Here is a 19,737-nt window from a genome sequence, read left to right as displayed (position 1 = left end):
GGAGCATATTCATCAATATATACTATTTTAATATGAAGTTACAAATACGGTCGCATAAGACATAATTTTGTTGTAGCTTACTTACATGAAAAACAGAACTTTAAAATGACAATTTGACTTCAGATTTTAAATCAGATTTGTTATTGCCATTTTTAACTAGTCTAAGATGTTAAGAACTGTGTAGCTCATTGAGTACTTAAATATATCCTACATAAATAAAATTTAAATGTCTACATGAAGTAAATTTCCCAAGGTAAGATGCATTTATCTAAAGATTTACGCTTCCCAAAACACTTTACTGCATACTGTGATGAAAGCATTTGAGTAAAATAAGTGTAAAGTAGAAATGAATTCAAGGTATGTCATTAAACTCTTGTCAGGCCTAGCACCTGGTCCATCTGTGACCTCTCCCAAGGGAGAGCTCTGATCGGACAGACTGGTTAAACTCAGGGTTAGAGGAATAAAACCTGCTCTGAACCAGGGCAGATTCATAGAGTGAGTTGCCATGATGACTGACTCAGTGTTTAGGTTCAGTTTCTTTGTGAAACTGAAAACTCTGAGCTGAGCTTTTTTCTGGTTTAACAAACTGATTTTGGACTAAACCTGCTTCTTGAAACCGCCAATGTCACACAGTGGGATATTCCTAGCAATGCAAAAATATCTCCATGGAAACAACCAGATGTTAGACCCTCCACCAGAAAAGTCACTTTGTTCACTTTTAAGTAGGGTATTTAATATTTTTCATAGGATATTTTTGTTATTATATGTACTATGTAACAACATTGCAGCAACCGAACCACAAATCCCATGCTTCTTTGCGGTTCCGTTCTCAGCGGTTTCCGCACATGCGCAGATCATTCTTGAGTACACGTTTGGCCGAAAAGCATGGCGGACGACAGTGAGAGAAGCGTGAATCCAAACACAGCTGATCCGGACCAGGGTTCGAGCAGCGAGGATGAGAATAGTAACGGGGACGGAGACGGGACCGAACTGACCGCGAAGTCGTTCAAAGATCTGGTAACGTTTAGGAAGAATCGAATAATGTTCCGACTAAAACAAGAGCTGATGACTCTCACTAGCCCAATGTAGCGTTTGCATTATATAAGCAGATATGGTAGAGTTATTAGAAAGACAAAACATATCATTGCCAATAAATAAACAAGGAATTTTGTCATAAAAAGCATAATTCATAAATTTGTAAATGATGAGAACCATGAGTAGACATTGCCTGCTTCTTGTAATGTCAACATAAGCTTTGGTACCTTATAAACTTGGTGCAAAACGTAATACTGTTACTTGAAATTAATGTTACTGTAGTGCAAATAAAAGTATGTTGTGTTGTGTCCTGGACAGGGGGTGACTGAGGTGCTGTGTGAGGCGTGTGATCAGCTGGGATGGAAAGCTCCAACAAAGATCCAGATAGAAGCCATACCAGTGGCTCTACAAGGTGAGGAGTGTGCACTGAAGAAGCACATACAACTTTAATTTTATTGTTATTAGGACTGTATTCCTGTATTTGGATTGTCTATATATTTGGAGAGTATAATGTCATTATTGTGCTGAGATATTCTGGGCACTGATTATAGAGTGCTTAGTGCTTCAGTCTCACAGCAACAAGGTCCAAGGATTGATTTCCAAGCAGGGTGGGGTTTTTGTGTGGAGTTTGCATGTTCTCCCTGTGTCTGTGTATATGTCTCGTGGATGCTTCAGTTTCTCCTAGCCCTAAAACATGTACTATAGGGTCCCTTATGGAGCCAAGATATTATACATTGCAGCAGTAAAGACCTCACCATAACGATGTGAGTACTCTGAATGTCCTTTTAAAAGCAAGGCTTCTCAATCATAACTCACAAACTAGAAATAACCCAGTTTTGATTTAGCATTTTTTCCTCACTCACTATTTTGCACTCTATATTGCAAAGGTTGTGAATGTGGCATGTGCTCCTACTAAAAACACACATTAGTATCAGTATATAAAGTAGGATTTTATTAGTTGCCATTTACTGGTATTCACAATCAGTATTCAAACACCAGTTTGTTTTAGTTTTAGTTTACTACTTTCATACTAAGCCGGGAGGGTAGAGTGTCTTGTCCAATTACACAATGCCATGATTTGGTCTGAGGGGGAACTGATCCCCCGACCTTCAGGCCTCCTTATACTTTATATCTTTAGTAGTCATAGCTTGCATGTCCCCCTCTCAAAATGTCTTCTGTCCTTCTGCAGGTAAAGACGTGATCGGCCTAGCAGAGACTGGTTCCGGTAAGACTGGAGCGTTTGCCCTGCCGATTCTGCAGAGCCTGCTAAACACTCCACAGAGGCTGCACACGCTCGTCCTCACCCCCACCAGGGAGCTTGCCTTCCAGATTTCTGAGCAGTTTGAGGCCCTGGGCTCCAGCATCGGGGTCAAATGTGGTATGTATCAAATAATGTATCCTCCACTACGTTTCGCTGGCCGACGTTGTGAAAAAGATATATTTAAGTGTGTTGATAATATGGAATTCTTATTAGGGGTAGACTATTATGTGGTTTGTTTGTTTTTTTTTCATGGACGATACAGTTTGTTTAGAATCCAGAGAGACCAAAGGCAGATAAGCACTGCTGATATGCTGGGCCAAATTTTATTCTTTTTCTCTAATTATATCATTTTAATTTACTACCATCCATTTTGCACATGTTCAAATGAAGCTTTATGCATATTCTTTAGGCAGCTGTTTGGACAAAGCACAATATCGGCCTGTGTTGAAGATTTAAGGCCGATAGCCAATATGCTTACAAGTGCAAATATCGGCCCTATATTTCGCCAGCAGTCTTAAATTATTATTATTATTATAAATGATAACTCTGATAACTCTGCTAACTCTAATAAAAAGTCACACCACAAAAAGAGGAAATATAAAGAAATCCTCTCAAAGTTCAAACCTTTGTATATTATAGCCCCCTTCCTCAATGATCGCTTTAAATTTGTTGTTCACGTGCCTCTGCTCTAGCGGTATGCGCAGAGGCACCTCTGCTCCAGCGGTATCCGCGGTATACGTGCAGAGAAACACTTAAGTACAAAACGTTACTGAAATTTGTTGGTGCAGAACGTTTCATCGACATTGTGGGTTTTGTCAGGAAGAAAACTTGCAAACATACAGTACTTCAGAGTCACACTGCGATCCAACAATTATTTTAATTTGGTTGAACATATTCTGTACTGTACAGGAGACACGGCATGGAGGAGAGTGAGTGACAATGGTCTACAGTCCCTTAGCCAATCAGGACGCAGAACACAATGTATGTTCATACACTGTAAAAAAAATAAATTAAAAAAAAAAGCATGCAAAATTGCACACAAAAAAAAATCTGTGAAACAGTGAGGCTGTGAAAGGTGAACCGCGATGTAGCAAGGGACCACTGTACTTCAAAATAACTATTCAATATTATCTTTCATTGCTCATGTCCCCTGAACTAAAAGAGTGGTTCTTCTGTTTTATTTTTACAGCTGTCATTGTTGGGGGAATTGACATGATGTCCCAGTCTTTAGTGTTGGCCAAAAAACCTCACATTGTTATAGGTATGGTTTAAAATATAAATACATTTGTTTAAAAGAAAAAAGCACGCAGTAATATAACGACTGACTTGAAATATTTCCAATGTTTGCAGCAACTCCTGGACGATTGATAGACCATTTGGAAAACACAAAAGGCTTTTCGTTACGAGCGGTTAAATTCCTGGTCATGGATGAAGCAGACAGGATTCTCAACATGGACTTTGAGTCTGAGGTACTTACAATTATAAAAAATGACTCTCTTTTACTGTAACAGAAATTTAAAAATTTCCTTGTGTTGTTTTCTTGGACAGGTGGATAAAATCTTAAAAGTTATTCCCAGAGACAGACGCACGTTTTTGTTTTCGGCAACAATGACAAAAAAGGTAAATGTCTTTGAAGAAAATAATATTAAAAATTATGAGTTAATACATTTATTGAATGGATGAATTGCCTAACAGGTTCAGAAACTCCAGAGGGCAGCACTCAAAGATCCAGTGAAGTGTGCTGTGTCCACCAAATATTCCACAGTAGACAAACTGCAGCAGTACTACATCTTTATTCCAGCCAAGTACAAGGTAGGACACAAATACATGAAATACATGATGTTTAAACATATATATGGGTTGGCTGAATACACAATTAGGTAAAGTTTATGAAAATCAGCATCTTGCATACAGTTCCTTTAACACATTTCCAAAAATTTTGGTTTGCGATATTCATGTGTAAAAATTTTGTCAAGTCTCTTAACAAAATACTACTTTCTGCCCTTTGGTCTTGAGTTTTTAATTTGATTGTATTTATTTATAAAATTATTATTATTATTATTTTTTTTTTTAAAGCAGCACTTGGCCATAACTTGTACCTCTCTGTTTTGATATTTGGTTGTAGAATGTTATCGTTTCCTCTTTCTATAGGACTGCTATTTGGTCTCCATTCTAAACGATTTGGCCGGGAACTCCTTCATTATTTTCTGTAGCACATGTAACACTGCGCAGCGGGTGGCGCTGTTGTTAAGGAATCTGGGTATCACCGCTATTCCACTGCATGGACAGATGACTCAGGTAGACAACACCTCCACTACAGCCTCTATATCATATCTCTCTATACCATAGTGTCCACACATATACTGTTTTGCTGTTTTTCTCAGAACAAACGTTTGGGGGCTCTGAATAAGTTCAAGTCGAAGTCTCGCTCTGTGCTGTTGGCGACAGACGTGGCATCTCGAGGCCTGGACATTCCTCACGTAGACTGTGTCATTAACTACGACATCCCCACACACTCAAAGGTACTATTCATTTTTTTGGTGGGGGGGGTCCATCATCTACTAGAAATATTCTTGCTTTGTCTGGATGGCATTTAACTTATTTATATTGCATTAGTTAATTAAAGGAGTTTTTACTGCTGAAATAAACTTGGAAAAACATGCATTCTTACTGTGAGTGGGGTTGTTTCTCCACTGATCTGAGCTATAACCTTGTTCATGTGGTGCACACCTACTTGTCACCATGGATATGGGTAGGTTTAATAACATACTGTGGGACCTTCTTGGTAAAGCAACAACGTCTCAATGCAGTCAAGCAGGTGGTGGAACATCCACCAGAAAACTCACTAAAGCCCTTCACAAACATGCACATTCAGACTCTGAGCCTGCTCACATGTGGAGCAGTAGACTGTTTGTACACAGTCTCGCCCACTTTTCCCTCCGGAGATAATACTTTTTGGGCCCTAATGCCTAGTGTGGGTCGGCTGTTTGTCCAGAGCACGAGAGGCTCTGCAGTCTTTATTGACATGTATGTACTGCACAGAGCAAGAGAAAAGGAGATTTACATATAAATATTATAATATTATGTAACAGAGATAGGTATGACATAAGCATATTTCTGTTCATGACGTTTACAATGTATATATCGTAAGTGTATCGAGCAGACATACACTGAGCCTCATGATATGCTTGTGCTGCCATCCAAGTCCATCTGTCTTCAAAGTCACACATTATGCTGTGACTCAGTCTTTTTGAGTGACTACACTGTGGCTGTGTGTCTCATTGTCTCTTGTCACTATTGTAAAAGCAAACATTTACTTGTGTAAGAAGATACAGCTTTTTTTTCTTTTTTGAGTTCATGTAAATACCCCAAAATAGTATTCAGAGACATTGCACATGAAACATACCAAAGTCATTTTTATTTTTATACCCTTATCCTGCTTATTTTTCACTAGACTTCAGAAGTAGCACAATTACCCATGTATCCGCCCTCACTATAAGTAACTTAACCCACAGTCTGTTTAAAATGTTATGGTATCCAATGAACAGCTCCATTAAAGACATTTGTAGTGACTGTTAAACGTGACTTGTCTTACAGGACTATATTCACAGAGTGGGCAGAACAGCCAGAGCGGGACGGGCTGGGAAATCCATCACTTTTGTTACACAGTAAGCTACGACTTCTGTTATTCTAATTATTCAACTCAGTAACTTTAGTTTGCCTGTAACATGATAATGGTGTGTGTCAGATATGATGTGGAGTTGTTCCAGAGGATAGAGTCTCTGATTGGAAAGAAGCTGCCTGCCTTCCCCACACAGGAGGAGGAGGTCATGATGCTGGTGGAGAGGGTCAGTGAGGCCCAGAGGTTTGCCAGACTGGTAAGACCCATACATTTTGTCTAAATAGAGCAGAGGAATATATTGACTACATTAAAATGAAAATGGTTAGACATGTAAACGTAGGGTGATTTGATCCTGGTTTGGGCCTAGTTTAACTCCTAATGTAAATTTGGTTGTGATTTGTCCTATGTGAACGCACCCTTAAAATCTATTATTTGAATGCCTTTGTCAGTGTACAAAATTCACAAAGTAGAAATGTGTGGTGCAACTATGCTAAAATAAAGTGCATGCATAAATAAGGTGTTACAATAAAAATAGACTTTAAGACTCAAAAAGATTAAGTATTCTTCATGTGAGTTATTATAAGTGACAGGTGTTCATATGTCTAACTGCTCAAACAAGTCCATTCCAATCTCACATATCGTCATACAGGAAAACTTGGCCACTCCTGTGATGGATATAATAGACTGGAATATGCACGTCAATCAAGTCATTGGAAAAATGTATTCATTGGTATTTTTAAGGATGCTGTCATTTTGTCATCGCTCAACTCACATAGCGAAATTTGATACAGGGAACTATTTATTCAAGCATTTAATATTGGATCATCAAATGGGCTACCTTAAAGCAACACCATGTAACTTTCTGGAAGTGGCACTTTACCTGCAAAAGAAACAACTTGTTTTTATTGTTTTTTTTGGCTTAAACGTTACATGGTGGGGCTTTAAAAATAGGTATTATTGATATTTGTTTTGCTCCCAATCTGCTTAGCTTGTCATTATATTGCGCAGGTAGCGTCGGGGTTAAAATGCATATACATTTACAGTGCTTGTGCTTTTTTAGGTAATTTGTTACCAACTGATGCAGGCACATTTTCATCTTTTCAGGAAATGAAAGAACAAGGCGAGAAGCGCAAGCGACCAAGAGGGGGTGACGGAGATGATGACGACACTGAGCAGGCCAGTGGTGTGAGAAAGAAAGTTAAAGGTGGTCCTGGAGGAGGAGGCAAGAAGAGGGGGGGTGCAGCCTGGAGAGGAGGCCGCTAACCCCAAACCTACACAAAACAGTTATCAGCCACAACCAAGGACTTTCTGCTATCTTACACTGCAGAAATGTAATCTACAGGAGGTAAAATGAATTTAGAATATTCCATTCAAGGCAGGGTGACACTGGCTATGTTTACATGCACATCAAAAATCAGATTTCTGGAGTTATCAGCTTTTCGATTGCTGTCAAAAGTATTCAAAATCAGATACTAATCAATACTAAAACTGGTATAGAAACTAGATACTCATTTGAGCATTTTATATTTAAAAAAAGTCACATTCTATCTAATATTGTGACACCCTGATGTGAGTGATCTGATTTCTTTCTGACTGTTCACCACTGCACAGGTTTTGATGAACAGAAAAGGACTAATTAATGTGAAGACAAAATGTGAAAAGTTAAAAGATTGAGTTATTTTAAAATGCATTCTCTTATCAGATGTTATGATAATCAGATTTCTTTTGTGCATGTAAACGCAGAAAAAATTTGATCTAAATATTGAGGTATTTGATATTATTATTCTAGTTACATGATTTTCATTGGCCACATAAATGTACCCACTGGCTCAGGTGTTAAAATGGTCAGTTTTCTTGCTTGAAGGTTTGCTGTTTAATACCCACTGAACTGTTGTACCCATCCGCAAGACATTTTCACGATTGCCTGAAAGCAGGATCCTGTCATTAGTCAAGGTTGGAGTGGTGCACATTTTCAGGTTTTAGCTTGGACAATTATGGTTGACAAGTAATCATTGTAAAGTGAGTTGAGTACTGAAAACATTTCAACCAGTGTAGATTTTGTGCAGGTTTTGATAACGAGATTCTACCATTGCTTTCTGCCCTAGTAAAGCAAACATCTTTTGTATTACAGTATCCTTGTAAAACTATTCTTTGTTTTCTAGAATTGTGAATGACTATATGCAATGTATGTGTAATAATAAATGTTATACTTAAGGCACATGTTATTTATTGATGGACCAGCTGGGTAAAGTTTGGTTCAACCTCTGCACAATTGTGAATTTGCATCTATTAGGGTTTTGTAATACACAGATAGACCAATCTTTGGCATTAAAAAGTGCTTCGCCATAATTACATAATAACAGGATACATGCTTGGTAAACTATAGCCAAGCAGTAATAACACGTGGAATTTCACCAGCCTGGAATTTATGGTAGTGATTTGAACTGGCCTATGTTTCGCCCCAGAGAGTGGCGTACTGATCTGGCCGGTCCTCTTGTATGTGGGCACCGGCTCGTAGGCGGGGAGCAGTGGTCAAAGTTAGCCCGCTCGGTTTTCGGTTTAGGAGGGGCCCCAGTCCCCAAACCAGAGTGCAAAGCAGAAGCAGTAGCAGCAGCGGCGCTCTGCCTGTGGTGCACTGCATACCAGAGCCGGAGGATACATGCCTGCATTTCAATCGTGTGGTGGAGCAGCGAGCAGCAGCAGCAGGACCGCACAACCGGCTCTCTCTAGCGGGACTAGAACTAGGACCAGGACTAGAACCAGGAGGAGCTTCCCCCGCGTGACACCAGGTAAGCCCGCCGCGAGGACCTGGATGGGAGCCGCGTGGCCAATCATTTCACGCCGCGAGCCAACGGAGCGGTCGCGAGGACAGTTAGCAGTATAAATCCACGAAAAGTACGTTTTTATTGAGTTTTTTTGCACTTTCACGAAATGGCTTTTTGTTATTTTACTAAACAGACTTAAATCTACCATTACAACGTAGATTTGATAATTGAAATGCCTGATAAACTCCTAATAAGTTGTCATTAATACACCAGTGATGAGTTTAACTGTTTTTGACTAGCATTGCGATAGCGGGTAGCCGTTGCATTCATAAAGTTGCCCATTGACTGGCTGTTAAAGTGCACAAGTTACTGTAGTTCTAATTATTTGACAAATTGGGTCGTTTTATGCTAAAATAATCACGAGTAAATGGTTCCCTTTTCATTATAGGCTAGGCACCTGTGAGTGTTTTATCCCTGCTGCATTGGTAATAATCATGGACTTCAGCACCAAGTTTTGACGCTGTTTCGTACCCTTCTCTTTTTGGGGATTCGCCAAATGCCCAGTCATGGTTCTGAGCTCCATTTTCTGCGTAGGCTGCTGATATAATGTCGTTGTGGACCGCATATGAGCTAGCGGAGGTGTATTTCATCGCCTCTAACGCTGTGTCTGGGTCGAGGGGATGGGGGTAGTTCATGTCTCGGTCTGCTCTGAGTGTGGACGCGGTGGAGCCTACGCACTATGCGCATTGCTGTGGCAGAGTTCAGGGAGAGAGAAGAGGTGGCCACAGTTTGATTGCGCTCCTAAAATACTGCCCCAGTTTGTACACAGTCTATTTCTCTCTGTTATTTTTGTGTGTGCACTGTAACTTTTTTGGTCACCTATTTTCTCCTGAGATGTTATTGATTTACCTCGAATGTTCTAGATTATAACATTAAATTTAGCCTAGTCTCTCTTGCATTTATTCAGCTAGTACGGGTATGGTCTATTTTATTACCTTGAAAAACATTCTCTGCACAGATCTGATTATCTGTAATTTGGTCTGGTGAAACCATTCACTTCATCTCTGTGGACATACTTGATTTAATGCCATATTGGGAAACATTCCAGGCAAAGCAATAACATCTCTGTGGAGACAAGCAGGTGGCGGACCCTCCATTTGAGAGTTACAAAGTGTAAAGTGTAGTCCATATGTGAATTATTGACGCTTGAGTTTTCAGGATGACTTTTCTTCACCCAACCATATAAATATATTATGACCTCCATTTCTCCAGGAGATGGGTAGAGTAGCCCAAATTTGTAGCCAAAAAAAGAGTAGACCATATAATATTACTTTCTACAAAGTAGTGGTCCAAGCAATTGCAAAACCAACTACTTAACAGTTTGTTTGTTTTTTCAGATTCAAAGAGACTTTAAGTATAAAAAAAAAAAAGTTACTCTGCTAATTGTAACAGTAAATGTAACTGGATATCCACCCAGGGCAAACTTGGACTTAATTAGGTTTTACTACATCTGAACCACCAGGACAAGCCCTAACAACTAAGTAGAATTAACACATTGACTAAAATTAAACTGTAAAATATGTAAGTTAAACCAGAATAAGATGGTGATATGCTTCATGACCATCACTTTCCTGGCAAGGCAAGTTTATTTGGTATAGCACAGTTCGTACACAAAGCAATTCAATCACAATACAGACAAATCAAAACATAAATACTGCAGTCATCATAAAAATAACATTAAAATAGAAGCCTAAAACCTTTCAGGCATATGCAAAGCTAAACAACTGTTTTGAGTAGTCTCACATTTTCAGGACTGACTGCTGCATAAAACTGAAATGCTACTCACTCTGATCTACAATCCATAGAGACAGGTGACTAACTGAGGGAAAAACTGATGTCACTGCTCTTCCATGACTTAGACAAGGGCCCATACGCTAAATTTAATAATATGAGTTCAACACTAAAGCTTTTAATGCATCCAGAGCTTTTAATACATCATTGGCATACTCAGATCATGTGTACATACAGAAGTATGAGATTTGTGTCACTGAGTTGCCTACCAGTAATTCACCCTTTAGTTTGTGCCATATTTCTTTAAACAGCTGACTCCCACTTTGCTCAGTAGGTTCATAATTCATATATTGAAACAGAAAATCTGCATACTGTTAGGATTTGGGTATTAATCTTGTGACTTTTTATTGACATCAATCACACCTCAACTTAACAGTTTGTGCTGCTGCTGACACAGAAAATGATTCATTTTCTGGCAGTTTTTGTTTCTTGTGCAAAGGCTAAAATACAAACTAGTAATCATAAAACAGGGTAAAACATCTGAATTTTGTCACTTAAATGGCTGATTTGATCATCGAATTTTGGTCTGCACTCCTCTATGTCATTTTTAAAGTATAAGATCTTTACAATGAAATGACTTTACAAGGATAGAACCTACCTTTAGATCTATATTGAGGTTTTTGCTAATAGTGCAAATAACTGCCTACCTTTAGTCAAGTAATTGTAACACCGAAGTATAAGTGTAATTGGATTGTACAGTGAGTTACAATGGAAACAAAAAAGCAATTAACATAGAAACATATTGTAATATATACAGATAAATACAAAAGTGTAAATTTACTACTACAAATGTACTTTCTGGGTTTCAACATTTTTTAAATCTTGACAACAACATCAGGAAAAATATTGTATGCTGGTATTGCAGTGTTGCAGGAAGTGATTGCATACATGCACTTAAAATGCAGGATAGCAGTCTTGAGTAACTGTATTCAGTTTTATGGATGTATTCAGTATTTTGTTAGTAAAAACATTTTCAAAGTATTATTTCAACTAGTTCAACGAGGTTCATTTGATCTTCTAATAATTTATTCTAATCGATTCCTTTTTCAGACCAAAGTATAGTTTTGTTTTCATACCTGACAGTTGGGACTGGTCACTCTCAGACTTGCATAAAGTGATCATGCGATATTGTGTCTGCTCAGCTGATTTACACAGGTTTTGACGCTGTCTTCCTACTGGTGGAGGCAGAACGACAGCGCTATCTGTAGTCTGACTTTTTCAGGAGTACGAAAGTAAAAAGGCCCCCTTGTCCTGGTTTATTGCCCCATGGGCACGGGAGAATCTATTAGAATATTCTTCCCAACACTGCTGGATTGTTTGAAAAAAATCCATTATGGACCATCCCTTGTTAGGGTATTTTACTCTGATTGTAACCATATTGAAATCTGCATGACAGACAACTGAAAAAATGCAAAAGAAATTAAAGCAGACCTATTATGCAATAAAAACTTTTTTGAGCTTTTAACCATGTTATGGTTGTTTCCTCTTATTTATAATAATATTTGTGCATGTTTGAGTAATATTTAGCCTCTTATTTGATGCTATACCAACCCCCATGTTCACTGCCACTGCCATACCTCACTGCTCTGTACTTACTTCTTTCTCCAATGTTACTTTTTAATGTTGGTTATATGTATAGGATTCGGCATTGTGACATAGTCATTTTGGTATAAATGAAAACAAATCCACAACTCGCTATTGTGATGTGCAGCTATCCATCAGAGGTGCTGACAACTTCATGACTGTTTGTTGTGATGTGTTTAGTGAAATACTCCCTCTTTAAACCATTTGACATACATGGAATTAAAGGTTTGAACTAACTCTTTCCCTTTCTCTTGCAGCTGTCCACATTGCCCTATACGTAGTCCACCCCCACCAGGTTAGACATGTCTCAGCGCAGCGGGCAGGAGGACCCTGAGCGGTACCTATTTGTGGACAGGGCCGTGGTCTACAACCCTGCCACGCAGGCCGACTGGACCGCCAAGAAGCTGGTGTGGGTGCCATCCGAGCGCCATGGGTTCGAGGCTGCTAGCATCAGGGAGGAGAGAGGCGAGGAGGTCATGGTGGAGCTATCCGAGAACGGCAAGAAGGTTCTCATCAGCAAGGATGATATCCAGAAGATGAACCCGCCCAAGTTCAGCAAAGTGGAGGACATGGCGGAGCTCACCTGTCTGAATGAAGCCTCGGTGCTGTACAACCTGAAGGACCGCTACTACTCAGGACTGATCTATGTGAGTAATGTGGTGATTTTTTTATTTAAAGAACACATATTATACTGAATTTACTTTTTAAGCTTTAAACAATGTAAGAATATTGATCCTTCATTAAAGGCATACCTGGAGGTGTATTTCACTTTAGTTACTCATGTTTCACTAATCCTCTGGTAAAAGTCCCTGTGATTGTGCGTGCCCCGCGAAGTTTTTAAGTCCATAAATCATCGCCAGACTTGTTTTAAGCATTTCTATCATTAAATCACACTCATTGCTGCTGCAGGCTTACGTTAACATGTCCGGATATGTGCCTCGTTTCCTAGTTTAATTGTTTTTGCTGTGGTAATTCCATCTTCTGACAGTAGCTGGCAAGCTGCACCAGATCATAGTATAGTGAGCACTGAGGCTGTGAAATTATATATTTTTTTTTTAATTAGGCATTGTTCTAAATCATGAAATTCCAAATTCCATACAAATAATGCAAAAAATGTGTTCTTTATAGTGTATGTAATTGACAAACCAAGAAGTGAAATAGGGCATACAATCTATTTTCAAAGGATAGGCACAAAAATGAGAAAAACTAAATCAAATCTGTTTGATGCAACACAAATGTTTGTTTTATGTAAAAATTATGATAGTAAAGCTACTACTCTGGGCTCATCTATGTGAGTAATGTGGTGACAGTGAGGAGGGAGAATGTGGAAGTGCATAGGTGTGAAGTTACAGGCAGACAGAGAAACAAAAGGGAAAGCAAGTGTCACCCATGGTAAAGTGTAAAACCTGTTGTTGCAATACTAAAATTTCAAACTCAATTTCAGCACTTAAGAATAGACTTGTCACATAATACCGATTCCGATACCCTGATAATAATACAAAAATGTCTTTATTCTTTATTTAGAGAAGAGAATGTAATTTCCTGCGTTAAATCGTAGTACTTTTATGTTACCATGTGATATCTGTGTAACCCCTCAGTGGTCCAGGTTGGTTCCATAGTGGTCCATGGGGTATACTAGTCTATGTGGTCTTATACTTGTTCTGATACAGCTCAAGATCATTGTAAAGGTATTCAGAAAAGATACTAGTTTTTCACTGTAGAACAGAGAATGCTTGGATTAGTATTTGCTCCTTTTCCTGGCAACAGTGAGAAATGAGCAATGAGAAAAGTGCAAAAAAATAGCTTTTTTTTAACTCAACTCATCAAGTGACAACATATTTTTGGGTGCTATGAATAAATCCATTGTGCAGTCCTAACACCTAGCTACTTAAAAGAAAATCTCATTGAAGATATTTTGTGCTGTCCTCGTTTGGACCTACAGAGAACACTTTGGCCTTTATCCTTTGTTGTTCTAGTGCTAGTGACCACACACAGACAGAAGTGTGCGCTGAGTGAATGAGTGACAGAGATTCATAACTAGAACCAGACTTTTCCTCCCCCTTCTCTCACCTCTGCTCCTCCCCCATAGGTCTCTTTCTCACCTCCAGCCTTAAAAGACTGGAGTGAGTTTGCTGAAGTTTTGGGACTGAGACTGAATAGTTTCATCTGCATTTTCACTTGTGAAGATGCTTTTTACCAGTGGCATGAATTTATAATGAGTCCCAAGTAAGCCATTCCCCCTCTGTCCTAATGTTTGATTAGTGGCGGTCCCATAGAGCACTGCGCAATGTTCAAACTGCCCATGTTTGGCTGATAGGACATCCACAGCTTTCACAAAGGTCGGATTGTGTAGGGATTCCTTTCTATTTTCACAACTTGTTTTTTAGCTTTGTAAGATTTAGCCTAGCCCCTCTCTGAGCCTGCGCTATCTGCTGATTGGTCAAATCACACAGTGCACGTTTCTATCGCCACAGGGTAGGAGGCACTTGCTGGGACCATTGAGACCAGTACGATGCCATCTTTGGTTCATCTTCCAAATCTTATTATACTTCCATGACTAGTAGCTGTGTTTTTGTATATAGTAGTTTCTGCACAAATAACAGCTTTTGTAGCATCCCCCCTTTTAGTCAGTCAGTCATTGCACAGGACATGTCTTTAGTCAACCAGTTTCTTTAGTTGACTGCAGCCCTACAACTGGACAAAATGCAAAATCGACTTTTTACAGCTTTTAACCATGTTAGTTATTTTCCCTCACTATTTACTCACCCGAAGTTGTATTTGGAGTGATTCATGCATGTTTGAGCAATCTTTAATCACTTCTTTTCAAGATGCCATATTGCTGATCAGCCCCCATTTTCACTGGCATTTGCCCACTGCTCTCTACTTACTTTGTTCTCCAATTTAATTTTCTTGATTGGTTATACAAGCAGGATTCGGGATTACAATGTAGTAATTTTGGCACAACTGAAAAAAAAAAAAAAAAACATCAGCTACTTGCTAGAGTGATCTGTAGGTGCCGACAACTTTGCAGTTCTTTGTTGTGGTGACATTTATGGTGATGTTAGTTCCAGTTGGGCACTGAAGTTTTTTAACGCAGAAGTCAGTGGACTCGTTTCTTTTATTAAGTATTTTATTAAATCTAGTCTAGTTTAGATGAAATTTGCGATTTAAAATGTGCAAATTATAACATAATGATCTGCGGGTGTCATAGAATTCTATAGCAGACACCAGCACAATATGTCTGCTTTAACAAATATTAAAATTGTGGCACCACTTAAAATTATACAGAACTATCATATTAATAAAACTATACAAACGCAAGAAGCAAGTAAGTATATTAATCTTACTTCAGTGCTTGTCCTCATGGTCTAATTGTTGTAGAAGAGCATGCACTATGCATGTTCCACTTGTTGTGATCTTGACCCATTTAGTGACACGTTTTCCAGAATTAGAACATGGGCTGGCAATCACCTCAGAGACAAACCCAGAGGCACAGCTGGGACTGTGTTATCTCTGTTATATAGTCATTGACCAAATCCAGCTGCTTATTAACATCACCAGAGCAAGGATACACTTGTTACACACTTAATTACATACATCTATTGGCTTAGTGCATTTCAAAAAGAGCCTGCATCTTAATGGAGACTGTTGGTTGAGCACTAGTAGAGTTGGTAGCTTGAAGTAGGGATGGGCCAATATGGGTTTGCTATATTCAGGTTTTAAGATTCTTAGCAAATTTATCTTCAGTTGAAATAAAATATACAATTTTGTAACCATACAGACATAATTACCTGGCCAGCCAGATCCACACGCTGACAAAACTTTACAAAGACAAGTGGATCTCGAACCATATTCTCTCTACTCTGGTATTGAATATCAATATCTCCTGATACTGATATTGGAACAGATGTATCACCCATCCCTAGACTGAGCCTGTCAATCTGCCAGTGGGTTGTTCTATTCACCCTGTAGGGCTGCAACAAATGATTATGATTATTATTATTATTTCAGTACCTGACAAGTCAGCAATTAGTAGTCATTATTTCTAATTCTGTCTTTCTACAAAAGGTATTTTTGCGTGTGTGTTTTTTTTTACTCTAACCTTTTTGTCTAACTTTTATGCCTCTCCACTATTTATTTAAGAGACTAGTGTAACAATAGTAATAATACTAAAATTTCAAACTCAATTACTAAGGAATATACTTAATACTCAGTACCAATTCCGATGCCACGATGGTAATAAAAAACACTCTTTATTTCTACAATAGAATGTTTTCAATGTTTAAATTATAGTAATTTCTTTTATATTACCATGTGGCCTTATATCTGTAATCCCTCAGTCGTCCAGGAATGTTCCATAGTGGTCCATGGGTGTATACTAGTCTGTGTGTCTTATACTTGTTCTGATACAACTCAAGATCATTCTAAAGCTATTCAGGAAAGGTTCATTTCGGGCCTCTGAATATGACTTTTTAAGTTTGACCAATACCTGGTCAAATGAGTATCTAGTTTTGATACTAGTTTTAGTATCGATTAGTATCTGATTTTTGATATTTTTGACAACTTTTCTAGAGACCATCAAGTCCATTCAGACATGTTCCGCAATCCAACTGTCTGAAGTGTGTGTTCCTCATTCTTGGCCAAAAAGTGACAGTCTCCTCATTTTTCACTGTTTGCTGGTGTGCTTGAGAGCTGGGACAGATTGAAAACACATGGACTTGTGTTGTTTTGATCAGAAAGCCTGTGCATTTTTCCATTTTCCCTGTTTCCAGTGTCTGAAAGCCCAGTGTGTTTGCCTTACCCCCTGCTTGTGCTATGTCTGCTGCAGATAGCACTACTCCAGGGAGGGATTACATTGAAGGTTTGACAATATCTACAGCTTAAGGAGAGAAAATTTGTACTTTTGTCAGTTAGCTCTGTACCACTGTCTTTTAAACATAAACAGTGGGTATTACAAGCATGCATTTAGTTTATATTATAAATTATAGATATATATTGTCCATACAGACACCAGACACGTAAGCAATTGAGGGAATGGTGAGTGTATGTATGCTGTAATATTCCTTCATTTTAACATATATTTGCGGAATGCTGCTACATTTATTACCGAATTCCCAGGAGATCAAATTTCTGTGTTCTGCTGATGTCAGGAGTTGGTGGTCCATTCTTCACCACCAGACTTGTTCTTAATGAGTTTAGTGCAGGACAGCATCCTAACATAAGATAATAGTATATCCTTGTAACTCACTACATTTATTGAAGAGATGTGACTTTTTTTGACTGTGCAGACGTGCCTGTCTGTCACTCATGTCTGGCTGTTGTTTTGTGTAGCTATTTTTCAAGAACAATTGTATTATTATGGGCTTATGTGTTATATCACATACACTATATACTGTTGTGCTGAGACACATAAGGTTACCAAAAGGGAGATTGTTAACCTGCGAGAGCCATAGTGTTAATGAATTGCTGTGGTTTTCTATGTGAGGAAGTGCCAAGCTCCTCACCCCCTCTCATCTCCTCTGTAGCTCTACAAGCCAGCCTTTGTGCTGTCAGCCCTGCTCCAGCTGTCACAAAGCCTCAGCATTCTGCATACTGTCTATGGGCCTGTCTGCCTTTCTGTCTGTGGGCAGCGAATATTTTTTATCCATAGTTTTTACTTTTTCTTAAGTACAATTTTGGCAGTATTACTTAGTTATAACTGAGCAGCCATGCAATTGTACTTTAACTTAAAGGGCACATATGATGCATTTTTGTAACTTTAATTCCCCTTTAAACATGGTTTTGGTCACTTGGTTTAATTATTTATTAAGGCTATAACATTTTGTAACTTAAAATAATGTATGCATTTGGAAAATATACTTATATACTATGCACTTCTATTTCCAATGAGGCCTTTAGGTGTTAGAGCTCCCTCTATTGTCAGCAACAAGAATGGAAAGTGAGAAAGTAAACTAATTCTTCGTGGATTAGCCACGCTTTGCCATGCATTTGTTGTGAACACAATTTGACTGAAGAATGAGTCTGGCGATGATGTATGGACTTAAAAACTGCACAGGAGAAGACTGGAGTTTTACCTGTGATGCAACTAAACGGGCAAAATGCAAACCAGACATTTTGAAGACTGGATGATTGAGCAAAATACAACTCCAGGTATATTTTTGATGAGTGGACACAATATAACATGGTTAAAATATCAAACAAAATTGATAATGTGTTTTTTAAGTAACAATTTTCAGTACTCCCTCCAAAACTGGCAGGCACTCCCACTTTCTATTCCCACACTGCCCTTCATTGAGGCATGAGTTATACAACAATGTCATTATATTCAGCCTTTGGTGATCAACTCAAACCTCTGACTTGTGGCTTTGTTGCGGAACATAGGCTAGTCCAACTTTCCTCTTGTTCCGGGCCAGTTGTTCTTCTTCTAATGAAGGAATGACTTCAGAGAATGTTGCTTTGGAAAAATGCTTCCAGTAAATGTTGGGGAATGTTATGGTTTGTATCCTGATGACAGGGAATCAAATCCAAGTACATGTAGCCTGGATCAATTTGACAGGCCAGTTCTGGATGGTGGTGCCAAAGGTTCTGGGACTTCAGTGTTGGGGTCACTAATGTGGAAGCTGACAAAACACAACGTGAAGTAGCTATTTTTAAACTTTGGAGTGGAGTAAGAGTTTACACCATCTCGTTTTGAGGCATCACTGATATTTATTATTTGTCTTGCTGCTGTAGCCAATACCAAATTTAAAATCCATAGCCTTCTAAGTTATAGTAAAATGTACAAATCACCCTTTCACTTAAAAATATTAACAAAATGTATTTGCCTGGGATATAAAAAATACATACAGCCATATTTTATGCTCTTGTTTTTCCATTGTAAACTGGGAATGACACATGGGCACAGAGGTAAAATTTTCAATGTCAAACTCGTACTGATATCTGGGGAACATTTCCTATATGACCGACATGGTGTTGGACTGATAATCAACCGATCTAATGAAGAGAAGTGCAAGTCAAAATCAGAGCTAAGTTTAGTAATTTTATATTATGTAATTTGGGGGACATGAAATCCTTGCCTATATATTGGCCCAAACCTATCTATATAGCTTATTGGTAATTCTGTGCTCCACAACTGTGGCCAAAAAAAAAAAGGGCGACCTCTAGTTGATCACAACACAATATCGCTTTGTGTGCAAGTCCATGTAAAGTCCATTATAAACCCTATAAATGTTGTAGTCAAGATCACCCTAACCAAAACCCTAACCAGAGAGCACGATGACCTGGTGCAGTCTGACAGGAGCCTACTCACGGACAAGACCATAGCAGGACAAAACCCTGATCTACAATATGGGAGGAATGGATAAGGTTGACCAGTGTTTGGTTATGGAACAGTTTGTCTATTTCTATGTCTTTCTTTGTCTATATCCATTAAAAAAATGTCAGTCTCTGTCTCGATATTCAAAGAAAAAGCTTGAAACTTGGTACTTATTGTAATATCACAACAATGTATTTTTATTAATCATAGATAGGGCTGTGCCAAAAATCTTAAGATCGATAGATTGCAAATTGAAGTTTGGACGATCTTGATAATAAGCCAAGCACATATTAATCAATAGATC

General features: G+C 38.5%; 2 protein-coding genes across 3 annotated transcripts in view; both read left to right on the top strand.

The window, feature by feature from the left end:
- The first annotated feature begins 868 nt into the window (after positions 1-868).
- ddx47 (DEAD (Asp-Glu-Ala-Asp) box polypeptide 47) lies at positions 869-8,135 on the top strand. Its single transcript, XM_033970563.2, has 12 exons — positions 869-1,017; positions 1,354-1,447; positions 2,225-2,413; positions 3,486-3,557; positions 3,647-3,765; positions 3,845-3,916; positions 3,992-4,108; positions 4,448-4,594; positions 4,681-4,818; positions 5,894-5,964; positions 6,045-6,174; positions 7,023-8,135. Exons 1-12 carry the CDS (start codon positions 886-888, stop codon positions 7,179-7,181), a joined length of 1,440 nt encoding a protein of 479 aa, XP_033826454.1. The 5' UTR covers positions 869-885; the 3' UTR covers positions 7,182-8,135.
- Positions 8,136-8,529: 394 nt separating this feature from the next.
- The window catches only part of LOC117374485 (myosin-10), a 93,065-nt gene continuing 81,857 nt past the window's right edge, over positions 8,530-19,737 (top strand). For both annotated transcript variants that reach the window (XM_033970618.2, XM_033970619.2), the window contains exons 1-2: positions 8,530-8,707; positions 12,376-12,765. In XM_033970618.2, the coding sequence (XP_033826509.1) occupies positions 12,421-12,765 (345 nt within the window). In that variant the 5' untranslated portion in view covers positions 8,530-8,707; positions 12,376-12,420. The remainder of the gene's footprint in view (positions 8,708-12,375; positions 12,766-19,737) is intronic.

Source organism: Periophthalmus magnuspinnatus, chromosome 8 (assembly GCF_009829125.3).
Source record: "Periophthalmus magnuspinnatus isolate fPerMag1 chromosome 8, fPerMag1.2.pri, whole genome shotgun sequence".
NCBI lineage: Eukaryota > Metazoa > Chordata > Actinopteri > Gobiiformes > Gobiidae > Periophthalmus > Periophthalmus magnuspinnatus.
The sequence above is the reverse complement of the archived record's forward strand: the minus strand, read 5'-3'. Positions and strand labels throughout refer to the sequence as shown.

What these genes read in the sequence shown, in the direction of transcription:
- ddx47 (XM_033970563.2), top strand. Translation starts at nt 886, where the DNA reads ATGGCGGACGACAGTGAGAGAAGCGTGAATCCAAACACAGCTGATCCG. An exon ending in TTATTCCAGCCAAGTACAAG is followed by an intron (nt 4,109 to 4,447) that starts GTAGGACACAAA and finishes CTCTTTCTATAG; the next exon opens with GACTGCTATTTGGTCTCCAT. An exon ending in TCCATCACTTTTGTTACACA is followed by an intron (nt 5,965 to 6,044) that starts GTAAGCTACGAC and finishes GGTGTGTGTCAG; the next exon opens with ATATGATGTGGAGTTGTTCC.